Source organism: Hakea prostrata, chromosome 3 (assembly GCF_041222555.1).
Source record: "Hakea prostrata isolate BN-2017 chromosome 3, UWA_Hpros_2, whole genome shotgun sequence".
NCBI lineage: Eukaryota > Viridiplantae > Streptophyta > Magnoliopsida > Proteales > Proteaceae > Hakea > Hakea prostrata.
Window position 1 is genome coordinate 38,820,378 of NC_142602.1, and position 13,832 is coordinate 38,834,209.

Here is a 13,832-nt window from a genome sequence, read left to right on the forward strand (position 1 = left end):
CCAATAGCTAAGTATGTTTTTTACAACTCTTATTTGATTCCTACCATGCTTTTATATCCTCTCTATCATCTGTCTGTTTTCCTAAGAGTTGGCAAGAAGCCTACGCTGATAAAAGATGGAAGGCAGTTATGGTAGATGAAATGCAGACAATGAAGAAAAATGATACTTAAGATCTGGTTACACTTCCTCCAAAGAAAAAAAACTCGTGGGCTATAAGTGAGTGTTTGTGGTTAAACATAATATGAATGGATTAGTCAATAGGTTGAAGGCTAGACTAGTTGCAAAGGGGTTTACCCAGACCTATGAGATAAATTATCAGGAGACCTTTACCCCTATTGTAAAGCTAAATACTATTAAAGTTATATTATCTATAGCTGTAAACAAAGACTGGAACTTACACCAACTAGATGTGAAGAATGCCTTCTTACATGGGGAGTTGGAGGAATAAGTTTATATAAAGATCCCACATGGCTTTTTGATGATAGTACTGCAAGGAAAGTTTGTTGGTTGAAGAGGTCAATTTATGGATTGAAAGAATCTTCTAGATGTTGGTTTTGACACCTCCAGAAGGCACTAACCTCTATTGGGTACAAGCAAAATAATGTTGATTATATACTTTTTGTTAAGAAGTTAGGTACCAAGATCACTATTCTCATTGTTTATATGGATGATATTGTCATCACAAAGAATGATGGTGAGGAAATACAAAGGCTGAAGGACTTTCTTGGCAAAAAGTTTGAAATTAAAGACCTAGGGAAGCTACAATACTTCCTAGGAATCAAGGTGGCCCGGTCAAAGAAGGTTATATACCTATCCCAGAGGAAGTATATTCTAGATTTATTATCTGAAGTGGCAATGTTGGGTAGAGGTTAATATACCTATTAAGGCTCGAGCTAACCCAAAGGGAAAAAAAAGGGAACAAAGGTAGATATCAAAGGCTAGTACGAAAGCTTATCTAATTGTCTGACACCAAGCCTGACATTGCTTATGCCGTGGTGCTGGTGAGCCAGTTCATGCATGATCCATGTTCAGGTCGTACGCCGTTATCAGAATACTGCAGTATTTAAAGGAAACTCCTAAAAAAGGGATACTTTTGTCACCCACAGATAATCTAAAGGTAAAAGCATATATTGATGCGGTCCCCTAATAGGAAGTCTATTTCAAGTTATTGTACCTTTGTGGGAAGTAACCTAGTTACTTAGAGGAGTAAGAAACATATGGTAGCCTTATCCAATATGGAAGCAAAACATAAAGCTATGGTTCGTGGAGTTTGTGAGCTACTGTGGATGAAAGTTCCGCTAGAAAACATTGGAGTTCAAGTCCCAAGCCCTATGATGTTGTATTGTGACAACAAGGCTGCAATTAATATCGCCAATAATCAATCCTGTGCAACATAATCGAACCAAACACATTGAGATTGACAGATTTTTTGTCAAAGGAAAGTTGGATCAAGGGATGATCAATATGCCTTTTGAGATCTGAAGACCAAGTGGTTGATATTTTCACTAAGGATTTGAAGGAAGGAGATTTTCTCCCTAATATAGGAAAGTTGGGCATGACTAACATCTATGCCTCAACTTGAGAGGGAGTATTGGTTGGTTCAGTTCTATTAGTGGATTGGGTATATTTATTTAGGTTGATATTTCTTATTGCCCAAGTAAGGATATCTATGTAATACTATACTTTCCACTTCATTATAAACAAAGGGGCTTGGGATCACATTGATCCAAGAAAGCCATTCAGCCTCAATCGATTTTCTCAAAACAGCCAAATACAACACAAAGATCATCTTCCTATATCGGGCCAAACAAGGCAAACAATGGTTGTCACTGCAAGGGTGTGAAATTAGTAACCTTCAAAAACATTAACACAACTGGTTCGTCTCCTTGACTCACTTGTTAGCATGAATATTATACAAAACAGGAGCATATACAGACATTCACATACCATACAATCCGCAACAAACAAATATACATACAGCTATCACCAGCCACTCATCAAAAATCACATCCACAAACACAAACCTTTCTGAAGAGCATACATCTACAGTATCCAACAGCAATTGGACCACAACATACAAGGATAAATTAAAGGCAGTGTGCTTATATCTCCATGCAAATGGTAACTTGGGCTACAACACCCAAATCCTAGCTCAGTACAGTGCACAATACGTTCTTTAGCAGCTTCAGCAACTGCAAGGAGCTAAAACTGTAGCTATTTAAGCATGTATGGATGAAAGTAGTCGGCTACCATTTTGATGATACATGGATGGATAGTGCATGGTTCATGTCAGGAGAAAAGATTATTATGGTGATTTAAATGTACACATTGCCCTACAGCCTCATGAAAGTTGTTATTCAATTCTTGTGATACTGGATTGTTGCTGCCTTGCTCAGACTGCCATTACAAGGCCGCATTATTATATTTACGTTGTTTTACCTAAATATGTGTCCTAGTACTAAATAATATGTAGAATAGGCCATAATAGAGAATGTATACAATGTAGACTATCAACCTAAGGTCTGTGGTCAAATTACCAGTTTACGCGCAATTTTTTAAATTAAGGGTTTCACGCATGTTAAAATTTACTAAATAGGTCATCCTACAAGTTTCATGACCTAGTTTTGCCATACAACTCCTAAAACTGAACATCAAAACTCCAAGAAAAAAGATAAGGCCCGAGTTTCAGACTTATTGCTGTTACCTGGGGTCTAAGTTCTTCCTTTGTGTCTTCCACTTTAATGCTGCCCCCCCCCCCCCCCTCTTTTTCTCTCTCCCCTTTTTGTGTTCCCACTTTCCATTCGGGGATTTTGGTGATGATATTATCCATCCAAAAGGAAAACATTGTATTCCAATTAGGAAGTTTTGACTGACACCGTATTTCCAAGAGCTAGGCGATCCAAGGTGTTTGAGCCTTCAATGGCCAGCTAAGTCCTTAGCTGACAAGGTCCCTACCGAGACACTTTAAAACTTATTCTGTATTCTTTTAAGCTTTGTCATCATCTCAATATCAAAATTTCCAAAAAGACTTCAGAAACCAAGCTTATTACATAAATTTTTACCTCTTGCTCCTTTGGCTCTAATAAAATAGAATGTCAATTAGTTCTGTTAAATGACTAGTTGGCGGACAAATAATGCCTGTAGTTTGTCGCCACTGATATAGGGGAAGAGGGTGGGGGGGGGGGGGGGGAGGGAGGGACTAAGGATGAAAGATGGGATTGGGGGGGGAGGGTTGGGATGAGGGATCATCTTGAGGGCTCCTAGATGGGAGAAAGTAAGGTGTGTCCTTCAAGAAAGTCACATTGTCAATGAATTTCAGAGACATCTCTCTAACTCTGGCATAATACACCAAACTCGTTGTGTTGAAATGGCTGCCCCAAATGGGGTTACCGAAAGAAAGAACCAGCATCTATTAGAGATAGCCTGCTCTATTATGATTGCTATACATGTCCCTGACCAATATTGAAGTGATGTTATACTCATTGCCTCTTGCCTTATGAATAGGATGCCTAGTAGAATACTTGGTTTTAAGTTTCCTAATGAGATTCTCCACCGAGATTCTTCATTTGTTATTACCCCAAAGGTTTTTGGATATGTGTGTTATGCCATTATATCAACACCAGAGTAAGCTAGCTCCCCGAGGCCTGCACTGCGAATTCCTGGGGTCTTCTACTACAAATGCTATCATCCTCCTTCCAGGAAAACAATTGTGTCCATGGATGTCATTTTTTATGAGTCTTGTCCCTACCGTACACCTATCTAGGGGAGAGTCCTAGAGTAGAGGTGTTCTTTCCAACCTTGGACTTTCCTACCACACATATGGAATTACACACATCACTACAACACTACTGAGAAGCCATGGAAGAGATTCCTGACCAAGGGGAGATTTCAGCCAGCATACCAGAGGACTCTACTTCTTTTCCTTCCTTGTCTAAACCTTATAAGGATCGTGATTAGGGGGAGACCGCCCCTTTAAGACACACTATTGACGCCTTCCAAAACAAAATTGACCAAAATAAGAAGGTGCAAACATATCAGAGAAAGAACTATAATTGGCCCAAGCAGGTGGAGAAAGTTAGCCAGTTGTAATGCCAGTCTCCTACTACAAAATTAGATTCTACTATTCTCCCTAAGGTATATGCTTCTAGTCTTCCTATTGCTATTAGAAAAGGAGTTAGATCTTGTATTCAGCATCCCATAACTAAATATGTTTCCTATAATTTTTTGTCTAACCCTATCATGCTTTTGTATCCCCTTTATCATATGTTTTTGTTCCTAAGAGTTGGCAAGAAGCCTATGTTGATAAAATATATAAGGCATCTATGGTAGAGGAAATGCAAGCGATGAAAAAAAAATGATACTTGAGAGCTGGTTACACTTCCTCTAAGGAAAACAACCCGTGCGTTGTAAGTGGGTGTTTATGGTTAAAGAGGATATGGATGGATCGGTCAATAGGTTGAAGGCTAAACTAGTTACAAAGGGGTTTACTCAAATCTATAGGATAGATTATTAAGAGACCTCTACCCCTGTTGCAAAGCTGAATACTATTAGAGTTCTATTGTCCATAACTTTGAACAAAGACTGGAACTTGCACCAACTTAATGTAAAAAATGCCTTCTTACATGAGGAGTTGGAGGAAGAAGTTTATATGAAGATCCCACATGGTTTCTCTTATGGTAGTACTGCAAAGAAAGTTTATCGGTTGAAGAGATCAATTTATGGATTGAAACAATATCTTAGATGTTGGTTTGGGCGCCTCAAAAGGCGATGACCTCTATTGGATACAAGCAAAGTAATGTTGATCATACATTGTTTGTCAAGAAGTCAGGTACCAAGATCATTATTCTTATTATTTATGTGGATGATATTTTCATCACAGAGAATGATTGTGAGGACACACAAAGGCTAAAGGATTTTTTTGGCAAAGTTTAAAACTAAAGACCTTAGGAAGTTACAGTATTTCCCAAGAATTGAGGTGTCCCAGTCAAAGAATGTTATATATCTACCCCAGAGGAAGTATGTTCTAGATTTGTTATCTAAAGTGAGAATGTTGTGGCGTAAAGCAGTTGATATCCCTATTGAGGCTGGAGCTAAACCCAATGAGAAAGAGGAAGAACTAGGCTGGTAAGAAAGCTTATCTACTTGTCTCACACCAAGCCTCACATTGCTTATGTTGTGGGACTGGTGAGCCAATTCATGCATGATCCATGTTCAGCTCATATGAAGGCCATTACCAAAATACTGCAGTATTTAAAGGGAACTCCTGGAAAAGGGATACTTTTATCACCCACATATAATTTAAAAGGTAGACGCATATACTGATGCATATTGGGCTAGGTCTTCTAACAGGAAGTCTATTTCAGGTTATTATACCTTTGTTGGAGGTAATCTTGTTACTTAGAGGAGTAAGAAACTAAATGCGGTAGCCTTATCCACCACAGAAGCTGAATATAGAGCTATGGTTCGTGGAGTTTGTGAAGTATCATGGTTGAAAGGTCTCCTAGAAGACATTGGAGTTCAAGTTCGAAACCCTACGATGTTGTCTTGTGACGACAAAGCTACAATTAATATTGCCAATAATCTTGTGCAACATTGAGATTGACAGATTTTTTTGTCAAAGGAAAGCTGGAAACGGTTAATTTGCATGCCTTTTGTTAGATTTGGAGACCAATAGCTGATATTTTCTCCAACGTTCTGAAGGAAGGAGATTTCCTCCCTATTACAGGCAAGTTGAGCATGACTAACATGCATGCCTCAACTTGAGGGGAAGTGTTGGTTGGTTTAGCTCTTTTAGTGGGTTTCGGTTATTTACTTAGATTGTTATTTCTTGTTTCCCAAGTAAAGGTATTTATGTATTTTTGTACTTTCCACTTCATTATAAATAAAGGGGCTTCGGTCACATTGATCAACAAGCCATTCTACCACAATCGACTCTCTCAATAGATGAGATGAGGTTTGGAGAGATTAGAAGGTGGAGGAAGGTGAGACAGAGAGAGAGAGAGAGAGTGCTCAAAGAGGGTGGTGGTAGCTTGGTGGTGCTCAAATAACTTTTCTAGAGTTTCCTCATATCATAGTTGGCTCTCATACCATGTTAATAGATTGAGAAAAATCCTAACTTGTGTCTAAAGGACAGAGCAAGAGCTTTATTTATACTAATAACTTTCCAAATATAAAACAAATCAAATCTTCCCAACGTGGGAATATTACAAGAAAATTTAGAAGATCCTAGCAAATCTACACTCAATAAATATGGAAAGTAAATAAACTAACTACCAAATCTTCCTTACAACAGGAAACAAACAATGAAAGATAAGGGCCTTGTGAAGAGGATTGAATGCTTAAGTTGTAATTCCAGCAAATTAGAGTTGGCTTTTAGGTTTCAAGAAAGGGCAACATTGAGGATTTTAAAGTCCAAATTTGAAGAAGGGAGTTAGATCCAGGATTGATGGTTGGATTCTGACACTTGAAATAGGATTTTCCCAAAATCTATCCAATGGAAATCAGCCAGATTTAATTCTAAAGGTTTCAGCTGGTCAGATCATAACCAAAAAGGCGGTGGCCTTGGCCCCTAGGCACTGAAGCGCTTTGCTAACTTGCGAAAAAATGGCTGCTTTATCGCCTAGGCGACGCCACCTCGTCGCCTTTTACGCTTTATTGCCACCAAGGTGCTAAAGGGGTCACTTTGTTGACATTTTGTACCTAGACTTTTTATTCAGATTCAATAAAATAAAAATAAAAATAAAAATAAGAAAAACCCCATCAAATTTCATTCTACAAAGCCATAAACGAATAGAATAGTTATCTGTTTCAGATTTGGGAATCATTAGCTGGAGAATTATCCAGAATAGTGCAATCAATTAATCTATCAGGTCAGTGAAAAAGTGTCAAAAAAGCAGAGGTGTTTGTATTATGATGACATTCTTCAAAATTTATTTAGCTCATAGTAAACTACATAAGTTTTTGGTATGCTATTTGTGCCAAATAAAATAGTTGTATTAAAAAAATGCATACTAAAACACCTTGGCAGCCGCCTTATCACCAAGACACTTAAAAGTAGTCTACCAACCACTTTGGTTGCCTTGCCGACTTGATAACCTCCGGGTATAGAGAAGAAATCATCTGATATGGTCCAAATATGCAGGTTTCTAATATCTAGATGCAAAGTACTTTATAAAAACTAAGGGTAGAAATCAGCAACTTAGGATTTTTTTTATTGTTAAACGGGGCAGCAGCTAGGATCGAATGTAAGGGGATGAAGTAAGGAGATTTTGGGTAGAGGTTGGACAGATTTCAATGATGGACTGTGGGTGATTCTTGTGAATGAGGTTGTCCAAAAACTATAATAGATAGAAGGGAAGAAGGGTTAAAGTTGGTGGATCTCCTTCTTGTTGCAGTCCTCAATGGCAGCAATTAATACAGCAGATATCCAATCCTCAACTGATTCCAGAGTCAAACAGAAGCTCGGACTTTAAACCCAAAGGAACCAGCAGCAATTTGGACTTAAAACACCAAGGAGCTAATTCTTGGACTTTAAACACCAAGCAAAGGAACAGCCAACTTGGACTTCAAACACCAAACAAGCAACAGTTAGACTTGAAACACTAAGGATCTCACACAGAAGAAGAAGCCAGCAGCAAAAAATTCACTAAAGCAATTTCATTATCAAATTCTTGTTCGATAGTATACCCTACTACAACTTTATATAGAAGGTTAACCACCCAGATTCCTATACTGAAAAGGAAAGGCCTGACACAACCCTTTCTTAGGTTCACCTAAACTGACTTCACCCTAAAATAGATTCAAAATACTACTAGTCAGTCACATTCTAGTCACATGCTAACAGACCACCTCAATTGACGTCACCCTAAATAGATTCAAAATACTACTAAACAGTCACATTCTAGTCACATGCTAACTTAAATTGGACCTCTAGTTCATCTGGTTCAATGTAACCAGCTTAAGAGAGAGGGGGGGGGGGGGGAATAGAACCCTATGTATCAAGCTATTTTTGAACTCAACTTTACCCATAGTTTAGGTCCATTATGTTGCCTCATATTAAGTTAAACCCAAGGATTGAAGGCCCACTACATATATAACCAAAACCTTAAGCTAATTCCTAAGTAAGAAGCCCACTTGAATCATGATTTGCACCATTCCCTTCAGATGTCTTTTTTTTTTTTTTTTTTTGGGGGGGGGGGGGGGGGGGGGGTTCATCTTTCATCAACACCATCTTCTTATATCTAGGTCAACACTTTGTGACAGCTCCACCAGCTTTCAGCCTTAGTAAGCCATTCCCCAGGTCAGGATACCCCTGATATATTGATGAAACTTATAGGAGCGCTATCATGGACTATTAGAAGAATTGGATCCATCCCATGTCATGAGATACATATGTGATGCATCCAAAGGAATAGTTTGCAATTTATTCAGTCATACACATCTAGTGGAATGGACCCACCAAGATACCCTATATAAATTTGAGTGGTGAGTTGTTTTTTTTTTTTTTTTTGATGATAATAGTGCTAAGTGTTGTATGCTTGCTTTTTACTTTCTAATTTTGGCTTGATAGTTTTAATAGCTTGTAAATTCACATTTCTAAAAACCAAAAATATGTTGAATCAATACTCATAATAGAGCTAGTGTACAAAACCACTCTACATAACCTAGCAACCTTGAATTAAAACCACAATTACCATTCTCAGTTGCATATTTGTAGAACTATTTAATGGAACAGGTAAAAAATGTCAAATAGGAGCACAAAAAGCAGAACCAGATCAATAAAACAAAATCTAGGCCTCAAAACCTGGTTTCAAGTCCAGCAGAAAAATATCAGGTTGAAACCTAGTTTCAGTTGAAAGTTGTCAAATCTTGGTTTCAGCAAAGGTCAAAATTGACCTCAAAACCAAGATTTAAAACCTTTGGTTGGGAATTTGTTAATTTTCTGAACGACTGAAGTTCAATTAGATGCAGATGGGTGTTATGAACTTGTAAGGCAATAGTATGCAAGAAAATACGCATATTAGCATGATAGTAGTAATGAGGGTAAGAACAGCACCTCATAGAGAATGAGACCAAAAGAGAAGGCATCAACGCTTCTGTCAAATATTTCGTTCTTATAAACCTCAGGTGCCGCATAAAGACCTACACCATGGGTGAGTGGAAAAATGTTATCAAATGCATTAGTAACTCAAAATTCCTTTGTTAACATATATAAGAATAGATCTGAGAAAAAAATTTCAACGCCACACTGAAAGGAACTGTTCTACCAAAAGAAAAAGGGACAGTAAAAGCGGATTATAGCAAAACTTACATTTGAAAAAAATAAATAAAAAATAAAAAAGAAGAAAAAGAAGAAGAAGAAGAGAAGAAAAAGAAAAATTACTGTATAGCTAATGCAAGAATCACAAAAAATATATACACACACATCACACAAAATTCGGTCAAAACTGTCGAAATTTTGACCGAAATTTTGCATTTTTGAAACCTCGAAACGAAGCTTTGGGGGACCACCCAAAAACAGTCCCAAGTTTCGATCGAAACCTGTCAAAACCTCGAAATTTCGAGGTTGGGTCAAAACTTGACCCGAACCAGCTGGTTTATGAGAAGAAAAAAAAGTTCAAGGGAAACCTGGGAAATTCCGAGGAAACTTGGAACTTTTCCCAAAGTTTCGTGGTTTTTTCAAAATTTTTGATTTTTTTGTTTCTTTCATGTTTCCCTAAATACCACGACAAATGGCCCCTCCATCAGGACTTCTCTATCAAATTGTGTATTCCCTCAGACTGGTTAGCATGTTGATGACAAGACTTATAGAGCTGTAGTTGTCGATTACCTTGACAATCATAAGCATAACGTGTCATAGGATGTCTATATTTGTTGGTTGAAGGAGGGGATGCAACAGGCACAGTACTACTCAACTCACGAGAAGGATCTATCGAGGCACTCCTCTTGGCAGTTGTACTTCCCTTTTATTGTCAATTACTTTGTACTTAGAAGTTATATATTAAATGTTATGTACTTAAGTAGTTAAGTTTATAGTGTACTTCTCAGATAACTCTATATAGATGTTATGTACATTAAATAACATGTCTACATTGATTTTTTTAGCAAAATACATGTGTCAATGTGTTCTTTATACTCTAATTAGCTTAAACGCAGAGTTTCATCCAAAAATACTCCCTAAAACCTGTCATAATTTGCACGAAAAAGTCTCAAGTTCCCTCGAAATTTCCGAGGTTTCCACCTAAGTTTCCCATGTTCACTAAATCCGCTGGTCGAAACTTGAGTTCCCCTCATATTTTTTTCTATATATATACGGTACAAACACAAGTCTGCAAAGTCTCTGCATCATCCTTACAAGCAGATAACATGACTGCATAAGCCTCTAATATTTTATTCACTCAAATGATTAAGGACCAATAAAGATCACTTAGTTACCAAATTAACGAAGACACAAGACTCTGAATCAGCCAGTACTGCAAGGGTTCCAAAACCTGGGATCCCTAGTGAGATCAAATTACCTAGATCCCAACACTGATCAGTTTATTGACGGTAACTATTAGATGGATCAGTGTTGGCTGACGTTTATCCTGAACAGCCAATACTACCCCAGCCCCCATCACATAAACTACAATTGCCGAATTATTACAAGAGTGAAAGTGGACTCCAGTAACAGCAAATAATTAATAATAATTATTACGCCACTATTAACAAAATTACATAAATAAATGCTAATAAAAACTGGCCAGACAATATTCAAAGAATCCTCTAATCTGGTTCCATTTACAAGTGAGAACCCCGTTCTGCCAGATATCATCATGATAATATCAATCAATCTTCAAAATATTATTCTCAGAATATGGATCCTCAATTTCTTTATGTAAAATTTAAGTCAATAATCCAAATCAACTAGAGTGTATTTTAAGACAAAACTCCAACATAGACACATCCTGTGAGAAATGATACTGTACACACTTTTTTAAAACATTACAGTTCTTGAAGATTTGCAACTTTCAAATCCTTAGATACCCCCACCGAAAAAGAAAAATCACTCTTACAAATAAATCAACCCACTGGGAAAATTTGCTCCAAAAAGTAGGCATTAAGAAAAAACAGAGTTATGGCTTCCCTTTTCACTTTTCACAGTTAACTCAGTGTATATAGTAGACACAGCAAATAAATAAGACCAACCATTATGGAACCATACAAAAAGAAGCAGCCAATTTTAACAAATACACAAGACAATGTGAAAAACCAATTATACAACAAAAATAAAAACATTCAAATTCAGAGATTTTGCATAAGCCTCAAGCAAAGTGGAATCAGGTGTGGTACTCTAGTGTATCCACATAGCATATATTGGTGTTCCCATATAACAACCATTGCATCAATGGTTGGTCCCACTTGAAAATCCACTCCCAGCCACCACCACTCCCCCCCCCCCCAAAAAAAAAAAAAAAAAAGAGTAAAAAATGCCTGGCATATTTAGCATCCTAATTCCTAAATCATCACTTAAAGACAATGTTTATTCAAATAAAAGCTTTAAAATTGCCTGATATTGTGCCAGATAATGATATTTCCTTAAACATCTAACTCATTTTATTCTCCATGTGAAATTCATCAAGTGTACAAGGACAAACCCCCCCCCCCCATCCAAACAGTATGGAGTACTGATTGCACAGTATATGAAGTTTCCCTTGCAGGATCCTCTGGTTGCTAATGCATTTTTGGCTCCATCTTTCAATTGATCATGAATATTCCCACAATAGTTTGTATGAGGAAAAAAAAAGAGAAGCAAATAAAGGGCACAAAAGAAGATAAATAGTATATCCATAAGATCTTTTTCTAAATTTAAGGACATATTATATGAAAAAATTCATTCATATCCACTTTTTTATAAAAAATGTGAACGAAATTAGAGGAAATGTTACTGACCAAGAACATATATGGAATAACAACTTGCATTCACATTTACTTTATCAAGGAAAGAGGAAGTTTATGCAACAATATACTTGCATGAACTGCAGACTTCAGCTTGGAAGAAACCAACCCATCTTAACAGTATATAATTTATGCATATTAAACAACTTACTTGAAGGGTCAACTTGAGCCCATGGCTGCACTAGTTTTGCTTTGTCAGGTGGAATACGAGATAATTTAACCTGACCAAATCCTGCAACTTTCAACTGCCCTCCACTATCCAGCAAAACATTTCTGGCACCTTACCAAAATATCAAATAGTAAAGAACAGTATAGTACACCAACAAGAAGTAATTTTCTATCCATCTAGAACTTCAGTGCTTATTGAGATTAACTAACTCTTGTATTTGGTTGTCTTACTTTGGCTTTAAATCACAATGAATAATGGGGACAGGTTTGCATTCATGAAGATAGTTGATGCCCCTGAATTACAAAGAAACCTCCAAAGATATTAGAGTTGATTCAACTAGTAGACTTTGATGGAAAAAGAATAACAATGAGATCACACAAATTAAGAGAAAAACTAAAGGAAAAGAGTTGAATACTTGGATCAACATAAATGGGAAGGGATTCATATAATATCAGTAAAATATTGCAGGAGACAATGAATTTGTTGTGCATTCCTGGATCAAAGACCAAACTTGCCTAGCAATGTCGAGAGAAAGTTTTAGAGCTTTCGAGGGAGAAAGACGTCCTTTCTTTTGAAGATGACTTCCCAGGTCCCCCTGTAAATCCCTCATAAGATGAATTCACCAGATAATGCTTTAAATCTAAATAAAATATAGATTCAATCCATTTCAAGACTAGTCAGTTATCTCTCAGAAAGTATAAATTGTATTATAAACAGAGGCAGGATGCTAGATTAAAATATTTCTGATGCAATGTATTACAGCTGAAAATATCCATCGTTGGGATCAGAGTAACGTGAAATTTAGCGAAGCGCTACAATTCAAGGCTTTTCTTGATGTATTTTTGCATTTAACCATAACTTTTATGAGTAATGAGTCACACATGCAACAGACTCTCTCCTGTTCTCTCTTCTATCTTCTACTTTCTTCTTACTTTTGATGAAAACAAGCCAAAGTTTGGAAGGCATTATGCTAAAAGCGGTGTAAAAATTGGTCTGGTTCACTTAACCAATTACCAATCAATGCACCAACCCCTCGTGACATAGGGCCAGCCAACCTTGTGCTGACCCGCCCATTTGGGGCTGGGTTATACTAGCTTGGAAACATTATCACTTCAACTTTGATAATGAATAAACAATGGAGTATACAGGACAGGAGAGCAAACTGTGCACTTCTAGAAGACAAAATTTTGTTTCTATTTGCAATCAATCCCATTTTCATTTTCTAGTTACTAATTTTGCAACACTGTCAAGTTAGTTTTTAATTCCTTGTAACTTGAGAGACAAGCTAATGCTCTCTCAATATATGTAAAGCTTTTAGAAGCCACCAGCAGGATTAATAAAGTTGATTTAATTTTGTGGAAAGTTTCTTGTCCTCATATGGATGAAAGGCCGAGAGAATTTGGTTGGTGAGAACTGAACCGGTATCCCCTTCCATCTTCTACCTTCTTCACCTATCCCTATTCAATCTCCTCTCGCTGCTCTTGCTGTGAGATTCCAATCTAATACCGCTGCTACGATCTTTGTAGACTTCAGTAGGGCTGGGACATTAATCATCCCAGGGTCTGCTGCTGATACATCGCATTGACAGAAGGTTGCTGCTTAGCTGTGATTCTAGTTCTGCTCAGGACATGCTGCAAACCTCAGACTGAGAACTCACAGCCATCCATTAGAATCGGCCAAGATTTGGATCTCACGTTAACCCCTGACTGGACCTTGATTCAATCCT

At 37.3% G+C, this 13,832-nt stretch overlaps 1 protein-coding gene across 3 annotated transcripts in view; it reads right to left on the reverse strand.

The window, feature by feature from the left end:
• The window catches only part of LOC149022202 (integrin-linked protein kinase 1-like), a 95,780-nt gene that overhangs the window by 43,438 nt on the left and 38,510 nt on the right, over positions 1 to 13,832 (reverse strand). For all 3 annotated transcript variants that reach the window (XR_016172421.1, XM_089150372.1, XM_089150373.1), the window contains exons 6-9: positions 12,622 to 12,701; positions 12,337 to 12,399; positions 12,089 to 12,210; positions 9,056 to 9,141 (exon numbers count right to left, since the gene is read on the reverse strand). Coding sequence is in view for 2 of the 3 variants with exons in the window: in XM_089150372.1 (XP_089006498.1) it covers positions 9,056 to 9,141; positions 12,089 to 12,210; positions 12,337 to 12,399; positions 12,622 to 12,701 (351 nt within the window). In the remaining variant the exon portion in view is untranslated. The remainder of the gene's footprint in view (positions 1 to 9,055; positions 9,142 to 12,088; positions 12,211 to 12,336; positions 12,400 to 12,621; positions 12,702 to 13,832) is intronic.